This window comes from Oncorhynchus masou, chromosome 2, assembly GCF_036934945.1.
Source record: "Oncorhynchus masou masou isolate Uvic2021 chromosome 2, UVic_Omas_1.1, whole genome shotgun sequence".
In the NCBI taxonomy this organism is placed as follows: Eukaryota; Metazoa; Chordata; class Actinopteri; order Salmoniformes; family Salmonidae; genus Oncorhynchus; species Oncorhynchus masou.
The window spans coordinates 38,928,707-38,941,235 of record NC_088213.1 but is presented as its reverse complement, the minus strand read 5'-3'; the positions used below and the strand labels follow the sequence as shown (position 1 = coordinate 38,941,235).

General features: G+C 49.4%; 1 protein-coding gene across 2 annotated transcripts in view; it reads right to left on the bottom strand.

Annotated features, from left to right (window-relative positions):
- The window catches only part of LOC135504716 (protein MTSS 2-like), a 75,533-nt gene that overhangs the window by 49,622 nt on the left and 13,382 nt on the right, over positions 1-12,529 (bottom strand). For both annotated transcript variants that reach the window (XM_064923528.1, XM_064923536.1), the window contains 2 exons: positions 6,794-6,855; positions 6,519-6,592 (listed from right to left, as the gene is read on the bottom strand). In XM_064923528.1, the coding sequence (XP_064779600.1) occupies positions 6,519-6,592; positions 6,794-6,855 (136 nt within the window). The remainder of the gene's footprint in view (positions 1-6,518; positions 6,593-6,793; positions 6,856-12,529) is intronic.

The window sequence follows — 12,529 nt, the reverse complement described above, 5'->3', positions numbered from 1 at the left end:
CGACAGGGATTAATGTATTATAACAAGCATGCTGACCATATTGTGCTGTCAAAATCGTTAGATAGAGAGATAGAGATAAAGATAGAGATATCCCACTGCTGCAACCACAATGCATGCTTGGCTTCCTTCCTGTCTCTATTATGTTTGTATGAGGAGCGTTGGAGGTTGACATCCCACCAACCTCTGCAGACTGTTCCTCTATGGAGAAAGACCACTAAAACACACACGGGTGTACACTACACGACTTCCAAAATCCTAACCTTGCTGAGCCTTAAACGACCGTCGTTCCTGTAGCTTCTTCCTGTCTTACCAACGCAGTGGTGAGCACACTAAACGATCTGGCATAGACGGGGACACACACTACAAGATTCTTCACCATGCCGTCTCACGGAAACAACGAGGTGAGGTGATGAGATTGTTAAAAGTAGCTAGATCGATCTGTGGCTCAGAAGCAGCCTCATAGCAGACATTCGCGGTCGCCACACGGAGTTGAAATATCGAGCCAAGACATTTTGACATGAATAACATCTCGCTCGTGAACTACAGAGCTGAAACGATTTGACACTTTGGCTTTGGATAATAAAGGCAAGTACAAACGCATACGAGTGGCAGGCATGGCCTCTGCTGGAGAGTCGACACATCCTGGGTGATGTGGAACCCCCGTTCTCAAAACGTGTCGTTGCACATCTCACACTACAAGAGCGTCGCAGATTTGTTGCCGGTGAAATCAAACATGTTTGAAAATATCAGGATCGGTGACCCTATGAAAAACGTGTCTAGGACAGTCAGGGAACAGAAATCGTGTGGTGTACACACATCTTAAAAACACACGCACACGTTGTTCTCCCCCCCCCCCCCCCCACATTTAACACCCATCAGCACTTTTCACGGCAGCTACACACTAACAAAAGCCAGGAAATACAGAGTCAATCAGCCTATGGGGACAGGACAGTGGTCTTTCCTTAGAATCCTGTGATTCTTGCTCATCCCTTTACTGCCCTCTGCCATTTCCAGAGACTGGGGTGGGGATCTTAGCATGTCTATTAAAACAATATGTTCTATGAACCGTATTCTGTCATGTAATGCTAACCAGAAGTATACATTTGCCATGGAAACAGGACAACTCCAGGTAAAAGAGTGCTGACGGTATGGAGAGCAGCTAGCCCCCCAGGCAAGGCAACACCCACGGCAGACAGACACAATGCATTATGGGATTATGTGTTAGATCAAGGAAATGTCTGGTATGACCCAAGAGGAGTCAAAGGTCATCATGGCTGCTAAAGAATATCCACATCACCTCCTCGCCTCAACATAGCACTCACTAACCTCGGATAAGTTGCTAACCAATGGAGGCTGCGGAGGGGAGGGCGGCTCATAATAATGGCTGAAACGGAGTAAATGGAATGCCATCAAACACATGGAAACCATGTATTTGATACCGTTCCACCGATTAGAGTGCAAAGTATAGCTACAATGTGTCCAAAAAGAGTCAAATAAAGAGCTGAAAGAAATGTGCTTTTGCATTGACAGCAGTACTACACAGTGCACTAATACACTACCAATCTACGACAGGCTTATTTAGTCTGTATGAGAGAGCGGTCTCACCCACAGTGTACAATGTTGTTTCTTCTTTACAGGGTGCTGTGACAATAATCCCTGGTGGGTCCGTGAGAAGGCTGTGTTTAGTCTCCGTCTTAATTGTGATAATAGGGTGAGCTGCCCAGGACGATGCCTCAGACTGCTGATCCCAGCATTGACTCCCTCTCACAAGGGAGTCGATGTTCCCTAGAGGGGGGTGCCATGGAGGAGATGAGTCAGGACAACAGATCATGCCAGCGTTATTAACTGGTCCTCGCGTAGCCCACATGAGGAACAAACACCCACCCAGCATCCCACTGGCTAATGAGGGAGTGTTGAAGGAACAGGCCACCAGGGCTCTAACATGGCCTGATGACACACACACACACTCCATGCCATGTCCCGGTCAACACACACACACACACAGGCTAACAACCTCCAGGGTCCCATCTTGAACTTGACTCCAGCCAACAGAATGTTCTGTTCTTGTTCTCTCTCCCCGTCTTTCGCTCCAGAAACAATTTCACAACATCCTTCTCTGTCTTGATCTGAGCCAGCAACAGCAGCAGACAAAATGCCTTCTCCCTTCAAAATCAAATGACACAGACCCAGTCTGTGCCTTTTGTAATCTTCCCTTTCTTTGCAAATGAATGTGTTCTTCATTTTCACGTCAGTCTTAAGTGCATTCCAGTCACCAAGCCGCTATTGAAAAATATAATGGTGCCTAGCTACACTGGGTATCAGCTTTGGGCATTGAAATGTTAAGGAGGTAGAGATGTCTAACTGCTAAACGCATCCCGTTACGGTTTTATTTGTTACATTTTGTGATGTCTTTGACTAGATGCTCACGAGCTGAGTGACTGTCCAATGTCAGCCTGTATTTAGCGCCGAAGACAATATTAATATGGGAGAAATAAAAACAAATACAATTCTTTAGGGGTCACACACACACACACACACACCGTTTTGCTCCTCATTCCCTCCATTAGGCTCCACGCTACCATTTGCTGAGCTGGCAGCCATGTATTTTCTGCCTTCTAGGGGGAGTCATTTTGCCCCCTAGCGTATGAATCAGATTTATGATGTTCATTATAGGCCTTCCTATTCAACTCATGCAAGCAGGCCGTAAAACACCCAGATGAAGTCGTGTACGAGTTCATCTTGCGCAGAGCACATCTGAGTGGACTCTTTACGACCAGGCTACTTTGTGGGTAGCGAGGCTTTTGGGATAGCCCCAGGTTTTAATGCTTCTACCGTGGGGGCCAAGAATGGAGAGAGAAAGAGAGCGAGACAGACAGAGCGAGAGACAGACAAACAGACAGACACAGAGTGACCAAAAATTACAGAACACTGACTATCTAGACTCAGTGAGCATAGCCTTGCTATTGAGAGAGGCCGCAGTAGGCAGACCTGGCTCTCAAGAGAAGACGAGCTATGTTCACACTGCCCACAGAATGAGGTGGAAACTGAGCTGCATTTCCTGACCTCCTGCCAAATGTATGACCATATTAGAGACACATATTTCCCTCAGATTACACAGACCCATAAAGAGTTAGAAAACAAATCAAATTTTTTTCTGTGAAATAACACATTGTGCCATCACAGCAGCAAGATGTATGACCTGTTGCCACAAGAAAAGGGCAGCCAGTGAAGAACAAACACCATTGTAAATACAACCTACATTTATTTATTTTCCCTTCTGTACTTCTATTTTCATATTGTTACAACACTGTAATATAGCCATAATATTACATTTGAAATGTCTATTTTCCTTTGTAACTTATGTGAGTGTTATGTTTACTGCTCATTTTTTATTATCTATTTCAATTGCTTTGGCAATGTAAGTTTCCCATGACAATATAGCCCTTTGAATAGAGAGAGAGAGTGTGTGTGTGTGTGTGTGTGTGTGTGTGTGTGTGTGTGTGTGTGTGTGTGTGTGTGTGTGTGTGTGTGTGTGTGTGTGTGTGTGTGTGTGTGTGTGTGTGTGTGTGTGTGTGTGTGAGAGAGAGAGCAGAATATGAGCCAAAAAAGCTTTTGTCATTTGTATTCTCTGAAATGAATTAGCTTTTTATCCGACAGAAAAAGGCTATCAGCTTCGAAAAGGGCCCTACACACTGGTTCCAATGTCAGTGGTGGCCATCGATAATTCAGTCATTCAGTGGTCATGTCTCACCCTGGTACTTATTATAGCTCTCAATAAGTATCATTCCACGAGACAGTTTGGCAAATTATATTTGTTTTGGAAAAGAAAGAGACTGTGCAGTCAAAATAATTGGTAACCCCTGTGTGTGAGAGAAAGAGAACAGAACAGTGAATGTGTAAGGGGGAAGCAGCTGGGTGGAGGAAGATGAGGAGTAAAAGGCTGCTCAATGAGAGGCAGAGGACAGGTTATTAGAGACAGGAAGCATGCCCCCCCTTTACCCTACCCCAAACCACCAATCCCGGACCACAGCAGCCTCCCACCAGCAAGATGAAAGCCTGGTTTTTGTTTGTTTGTTTGCTTGTCTGACAACCAACCCCCCCCCCCCCCCCCCAATGTTTTGCTCTAGGGAAAGTGTGAGGTAGTGAGGGCAGAGGGGCACATCTGAAAAACACAATCTCCTCTCCGCAACTTTGCCCCTTGTCAGGGAGTTGACACACTTTTTCCTTCACTCATAGTTTCCTCTCTCGCCTCTCATATCGCCGCTCTCTACTCTCAACATGCAGACATGTACCCATATCTTCCATATCTCCCTCCCTCGAGGTCCTGTCTGCGGTCCAGTCAGTCTCCTCAGAGAAGAAGCCTACATAGGGCCTGTTAGCCCCTGCTCGCTCCAATTGGTGCTGGAGCGAGCAGGGGCTAACACAACTCTACAGAACATCTATATGCATTCCAGCTGGATCTGAGCAGTTCCGCCCACACACACACAGAATTCTACAGAACATCTGGATGTGTTACAGCTGGACCTGTGGGGATCGAAATTAGGTTGAGCAAAGCATCTGCCTCTACGCCACCAGCATGGCTATGGAGCAGGGAACTGGCTTCAGCAGCTCCACATGGACCTCAGGCTTGTTCTTTGCTTTGTTCTAGAACCTAAAACCGCAGAACATCACCACTCCTTCAGAGAAGAGGCTGGTGTTCTGTCGCACGGACCTCAAACCAACTATTTCTATGTTCTGTATGTCTGAGAACAGAGCACGGGAGAGAGGGAGAGAGGGAGAAAGAGAGAGAGAGAGAGAGAGAGACAGAGAGAGAGAGCGCGTCTTCACCCTGTGGGGCTGAGACAGACAGATCCTGTTACTGTAATGGCTCTCTCTCACACACACACAGAGACACAGTCACATTCTAAATGGCCAGAAGAGACAATTACTTAAGAGAGACACCATTGAACTGGTTTCATTCATGAGGCCTATCAGAACACAAGGCATTCAGAGGGATAATTGTGCGTTCGTATAGTCACTGCATTGAGAACGGTTACTCTACTGTATGTTGTGGTTACCACACACCTCCTCCATCACCAGGAGAACTGCAGTGTGTTGGACCACGTGGCAGAAAAACACACTGTACAGATGTGCCTGTCTGCTTTGTGTGTGTGGGGGGGGGGGAGGGGGGGGGCAACATCCGATGCCCCCACGGTCCCCACCACAAGTCTCCAATAATCACAGCTAGCATCTGCCACAATCACGGCCACAACTGAGCAGCCATGCAGACACAGACACGCCCACAAAGGAATAACAGACACACACACACTGGAGAGTTCTCAACTCTATACATTACTGCTGAATCCTCACACTCTTCTACTACAACAAAAAGAGAAGACACAAAAAGGACATTATCGTCCATCTTCTTCCTCTCCCGTCTCTGACATCATACCTTGTTCCATCTTGTTGTGTCCTTGAAGAACCTCCCATCTCTCGCTCTCCTTTTCTACAGCTCCTCTCCTACACTATCGTGTACTTCCTCCCTCTGTCCCCGGCGGTGTGTTTCTGTGTGCGTGTCCTGCCCTAGGTGGGCCCCTGTGGTCTCTGGAGGATGTAGGATCATTAGGATGTGCCCCTCACTGCTTTTACAGGCCAGACAGGAAGCACCCAACCCTGTCAGCTCAGTAAAAATGCCAAAGCCTGGTGTGGTCTCACACACACACACACACACACTTGTATTATCACACACACACACACGAAGGGGGGCAAACACACATGCACAGGCACACACAAACACACACCGTACACACATACAGTACAACAGCCACACCCAATAAGGCCCAGCATTCCATATCCCTAGAAAATGTAGCTTCACTATTAGACCTACAGTCTGTATTGTCCATCTGCTCATGCCGTAAAACAAGGCTGAGTGTTCCCCCTAGTAAGTCTTCTGAAAGAAGCTCAGCACAGTCTCCTAACACTGCCCCGAGCCCCCAGCCAAAAAGATCCCTGCTGCCCAGACTCTTGCCACATCTTCTCTCTCTTGTACCATAAACCAAGCCTTTGTTCTCCGCTCCTCACATCATCCGGCGGAATGATGCTCTACTCATCTCCATCTCTGCTCCCTAAACGCAGCTAATTCAGGGATGAAGCCTCTTCAAAGTTCATAGAGAATGTAACTTTAGGCACAGTATCAAACTCAACTCTTTTTTTTTATCAGTAAACAAATGTATTAAAGCATGTCCAAGTAGAACTGATGTGGATACTTTAACTGGATGCACAACAATCTGTTCACAACAACAGGAGGAGTGATCCCCTAATCACAAATCTGTCTGTCTATCCTCCTCTGGAAAGGCTGCCCTCCAAAGATTAACCCAAATCATCTGGGATACCCTCATCCCCACACTCATGCAAAACGTACATTACTCTACTCCACACACACACACACACACACACACACCAACTCCCGTATCCTCAGAGCGAGCTCGCTCTCAGACACACACACACACACACACACACACATCTGGAAGCTCACGTACCTCTGGTGTTGGTGGCCATGTCCGCCACCTTCTGAAAGGCATCCAGGAAGGCCACTGCCGCCAGCACTGTGGTCCTGAGAGCAGAGCAGAGAGGGACAGAACAGACACAGGGTTGGCACCACAAACCACAGCCATTTCAACATAAACAAGCATAGTCAGCAGATCTGGCGCCTCTGAACAGACACCGGGGGATTACATTGTTATCAATGGCACTGGCTGGGATACTCATTGATGGGTACCGCTCTAGTACACACAGGACAGTGGCTGGGGCTTACCGGAGCTGGGAGTGCAGTTTGGTGGCCTTGGCACTGAAGTCCTCCCACACGGGGTATGAACACTGGGAATAAAAGGGACACATTAGAATCTATATTTTAGGACATTATGCAATACAACTAGTGCATTGTCTGTACAGATATCTGACAGGTCTGACCTTTGTGTTTTCACTCACAACACCAGTCAACATTACATACTCTAGACTTGTGTTTGAGCACGACACTAAAAGGTGCTATCTAGAACCTAAAAGGGTTCTTCAGCTGTCCCCATAGGAGAACCCATTGAAGAACCCTTTTTGGTTAAAAAGGTCTACCTCGAACCAAAATGGGTTCTAGCTGGAACCAAAAATGGTTCTCCATATGAGGACAGCCGAAGAACCCCTTTGGTACCCTTTTCTCAAAGAGCGTAATGTAAAAGGAGCACTTCACGTGTAGTATTGCACCTCCCATGAGGAGCAGAATATTCCGGGTAACATAATGTCACGGTGAACAGGCAGGAAGACAAAAAGGTCTGCTATGTTCCCTGGTCTGACTCATCACTCTCTGTGATTGGGCGACACATCCTCTGTTTCCACCAGCCCCTGGCACCGGCAGATATCAAAGGAAGCAATGAATGGCAACGCAAATCAAACACTAGATTTGTACCCCAAAATGACTGTGTCAAGTTCTCTTCTTCCTTTCCCCCCTATATAGGTGTCCTTTCTCTTTGTTCACACCCATTATCACAAGCAAATGATCCACAAGGTAAACAGTAGTAAATGCAGTGGAGGCTGGTGAAGGTTGGCTTATAATAACACCTGGAACATGGAAACCATGTGTATGATGTATTTGATACCATTCCACCCGTTCCGCTCCAGCCATTACCACGAACCCGTCCTCCACAACGGTGCCACCAACCTCCTGTGAGTACATGGTGTTACAAGTGGACTATAACATCTCTTTTACCTGCAGGGCAGAGTGTGTGTCCAGCCCTCCGTGCCTCTCTCTGCCTTTGTTATCAGACGCTACGGCCTTGAGAGCAGCAGATCCTAGGGCTGAAATAAGCCTCACTCCACAGCACAGCTGGGGGTTAGAGATCTCCAGAAGACCCCCCCCCCCCCCGCCGTCTCCAAACCCCCAGCATCCAGGGAGAGAGAGGGCGAGAGGGGATAAGAACCAAGGAGATCGTGGGAGGAAAAGACAAAAAAAGAGACCGGAGAAAAAGGGGGATACGGTGGAAAGGGAATGGGAGAGAGGGAGACGGGAAAGAGAGAGGAGCAAGGATGCAAGGACCCAACCGGAGCGGAGGAGCAAGGATGCAAGGACCCAACCGGAGCGGAGGAGCAAGGACCCAACCAGAGCGGAGCAGCAAGGATGCAAGGATCCAGCCGGAGCGGAGGAGCAAGGATGCAAGGACCCAACCGGAGCGGAGGAGCAAGGATGCGAGGACCCAACCGGAGCGGAGGAGCAAGGATGCAAGGACCCAACCGGAGCGGAGGAGCAAAAATGCAAGGACCCAACCGGAGCGGAGGAGCAAGGACCTAACCGGAGCGGAGCAGCAAGGATGCAAGGACCCAACCGGAGCGGAGGAGCAAGGATGCAAGGACCCAACCGGAGCGGAGGAGCAAGGACCCAACCAGAGCGGAGCAGCAAGGATGCAAGGATCCAGCCGGAGCGGAGGAGCAAGGATGCAAGGACCCAACCGGAGCGGAGGAGCAAGGATGCGAGGACCCAACCGGAGCGGAGGAGCAAGGATGCAAGGACCCAACCGGAGCGGAGGAGCAAAATGCAAGGACCCAACCGGAGCGGAGGAGCAAGGACCTAACCGGAGCGGAGCAGCAAGGATGCAAGGACCCAACCGGAGCGGAGGAGCAAGGATGCAAGGACCCAACCGGAGCGGAGGAGCAAGGATGCAAGGATCCAGCCGGAGCGGAGCAGCAAGGATGCAAGGATCCAGCCGGAGCGGAGGAGCAAGGATGCAAGGACCCAACCGGAGCGGAGGAGCAAGGATGCGAGGACCCAACCGGAGCGGAGGAGCAAGGATGCAAGGACCCAACCGGAGCGGAGGAGCAAAATGCAAGGACCCAACCGGAGCGGAGGAGCAAGGACCTAACCGGAGCGGAGCAGCAAGGATGCAAGGACCCAACCGGAGCGGAGGAGCAAGGATGCAAGGACCCAACCGGAGCGGAGGAGCAAGGACCCAACCAGAGCGGAGCAGCAAGGATGCAAGGATCCAGCCGGAGCGGAGGAGCAAGGATGCAAGGACCCAACCGGAGCGGAGGAGCAAGGATGCGAGGACCCAACCGGAGCGGAGGAGCAAGGATGCAAGGACCCAACCGGAGCGGAGGAGCAAAAATGCAAGGACCCAACCGGAGCGGAGGAGCAAGGACCTAACCGGAGCGGAGCAGCAAGGATGCAAGGACCCAACCGGAGCGGAGGAGCAAGGATGCAAGGACCCAACCGGAGCGGAGGAGCAAGGATGCAAGGATCCAGCCGGAGCGGAGCAGCAAGGATGCAAGGATCCAGCCGGAGCAGAGGAGCAAGGACCCAACCGGAGCGGAGGAGCAAGGATGCGAGGACCCAACCGGAGCGGAGGAGCAAGGATGCAAGGACCCAACCGGAGCGGAGGAGCAAAAATGCAAGGACCCAACCGGAGCGGAGGAGCAAGGACCTAACCGGAGCGGAGCAGCAAGGATGCAAGGACCCAACCGGAGCGGAGGAGCAAGGATGCGAGGACCCAACCGGAGCGGAGGAGCAAGGATGCAAGGACCCAACCGGAGCGGAGGAGCAAAAATGCAAGGACCCAACCGGAGCGGAGGAGCAAGGACCTAACCGGAGCGGAGCAGCAAGGATGCAAGGACCCAACCGGAGCGGAGGAGCAAGGATGCAAGGACCCAACCGGAGCGGAGGAGCAAGGATGCAAGGATCCAGCCGGAGCGGAGCAGCAAGGATGCAAGGATCCAGCCGGAGCAGAGGAGCAAGGACCCAACCGGAGCGGAGGAGCAAGGATGGAGCAGCGTCTCGCCCTTTGATCTGACGTCTCATTCCTGGTGTTTGATGTCCGTTAATTTGGTCTGAAATCAGAGCAGCATTTCCCGGCGGTCCCCCGTCTGTGTTTGAAGTGCTCTAATCTTGCAATGTTGCAAGCCTGACGTCTATCAGGAGAGGCCTTGGGAGATAAATGGGAGACACGGAGCGGGCGACGCCTCCTCTCCATTGCAACCACAGGGCGACGCCTCCTCTCCATTGCAACCACAGGGCGACGCCTCCTCTCCACTACAACCACAGGGCGACGCCTCCTCTCCACTGCAACCACACCAGCCCATCCCTCATTAACATATTGGGGAATTCTAATCAAATAGAGGGGATCCTGGCGGTGCCCGATTGTGTAACGATTGTTTATTAGGTTCATTGTAGGCCTGGGGATATTTTATTTCCCATCCTCCTCACTCACTCCTACTCGACTTGCAACATGACCCACTAACAATGGGATAAGTACCGCTCTCAATCCATCCATCCGCCTAGATGGTTCCCAGGTAAAGGGAGCAGGCTATTTTCCCTTTAGCTTAACCAAGTGGAACAACAGAGCCATTAAAAGGTGCATTATCGGAAAAAATAAAAACAACCCAGAGGCAGACTGATAATGCAGAGTAAGGACAACAAAAAAGTATGGAATATCATTTTTCTAGGCAAGTCAGTTAAGAACAAATTCTTATTTACAATGACGGCCTACCCCTGCCAAACCCTCACCTAACCCGGACGACGCTGGGCCAATTGTGCGCCGCCCTACAGGACTCGCGATCACGGCTGGTTGTGATACAGCCCGGGATTGAACCTGGGTCTGTAGTGACGCCTCGAGCACTGCAGTGCCTTAGACCACTGTGCCACTCAGGAACCACATTGCATGACATTACAGCATTGACCGGAGCTCGCCTGATGACAATGGCTTTCGACCTTCGTCTCTCTCAAGCCCGTACGGGAGTTGTAGCGATGAGACAAGATAGTAACTAATAACAATTGGATAATACGAAATTGGGGAGAAAAGGGGAGAAAAAAATTGAAAATAAATAATAATAATAATAATAATAATCTGGAGCTGGAAGTCTGGAGCTGGAAGTCTGGAGCGGGAAGTCTGGAGCGGGAAGTCTGGAGCTGGAAGTCTGGAGCGGTGTTCTCCTCAAAGGCCACTCAGCTACTGATAACATGCTATTGCATCACCGCTTCCTCTTCTGCACGTAAAGACATCCTCACAGTAGTGCACAGCACACAGAAAACTCCAAAGTAACACATCTCATGCCTGACTACACCTAGACATGCAGCGCATCATCTTTCCCTTCCACCAGCTCTCGCTAACCCCTCAAAAGGTTAAAGGTTATCGGTTACATGATGGGCTAGCTAGACTCTGTGGAACACTCCAGTGAGTTTACAGTCCATTGGCCAATATCTGTGCTCAGTGGACTAGAATTCTGTTCTGGTGTTTAGCGAACCAAACATGTTTACTTGATTGAATGAAAAGCTTACAGCTTCGTTCCTTCGTTCTCTGGATGATGACATGAACCACAGATTCAAGAGTGGATTAGCCCAATTTCAGCTCTTTAAAATCGGGCCAATTCAGACTTTTAAAAAGAAATAAAACATCCACACAATAGAGGCTAATTTCACAGTTCTTTACGCTAAAATTATAGCTCCCATTTTGGTTGTGCTGCAAAGAATACTGTATACATTCCCTCTATAGCAACTGTATGAGACAAGGAACCAATGGTGGGCCCCTAGCTAATTAAGAAGCCCCTTCACAGGCTGTCGGAACAAGGACAGGGCACAGACAGGCAAGGGCCAAAGGGTTAATAGATGCATACGCCTAAGCTTAACTAAGTAATCGGAAGCAGAGCTACACGTACAAAAGTGAGTACCCACAAAGTCTACTACATCGTGTTGCATAATCTCCACATCAGGGGAGCTCCTGCTACTTCGATCCAGGAAAGTAGACTCCTCCAAGGGCTTTAGTGTATCAGTAGACCAAATGTGTTCAGCTGGAGTGCTGGACGCAGGCAATGCGCATGACACGTTTGATTGAACGGAAATGTTCAATCAAACTTGGTGGCCCCTTAACTGGGGAGGACGGGCTCGTGGTACCGGCTAGAGCCGAATCAGTGGAACGGTATCAAACACTTGGGTTCCATGTGTTTGATTCCATTCCATTAGCTCCTTTCCAGACATCATTATGAGTCAGCCTCCCCTCAGTAGCCTGAGTGTTATGTCTAGTTTCAGGACTAAATATAACGTCTCCACTACTGATATGAACAGCAAACACTGGATTGGAGCAAGTTCTCAGTAACTTTAACATTACCGGAGGATAGATACTGTACAGAATCTCAAAGTGCCTGAGAGCTGTTCTTATGCGACTCATGTTAGATCCTCGCCCACTGAACACTGACTGACACCGGCTGTCCATGGACGTTGAAACCTAGTTGAACTTTAGTCAGTCCGCCCTGGCCGGACCAAATCTGAACCAGTCATAAATGTCTGTGTTTCACAAGTTTGGAGAGTACAGTACAATACAGTGCAGTACAGTGGAAAACAGTACAGTACAGTTCAGTATAGTAGAGCACACTAAGGTAGAGTACAGTATAATGTACTGTATTGTACTGAACATATCTACTTTACTGTACAGAACTCTACTGTGCTGTGCTCTACTGTGATGTCTATGTTTCATAATTTTGGACGTCTATGATAGTTTCAGATTTGGTCTGGTCCGGACCA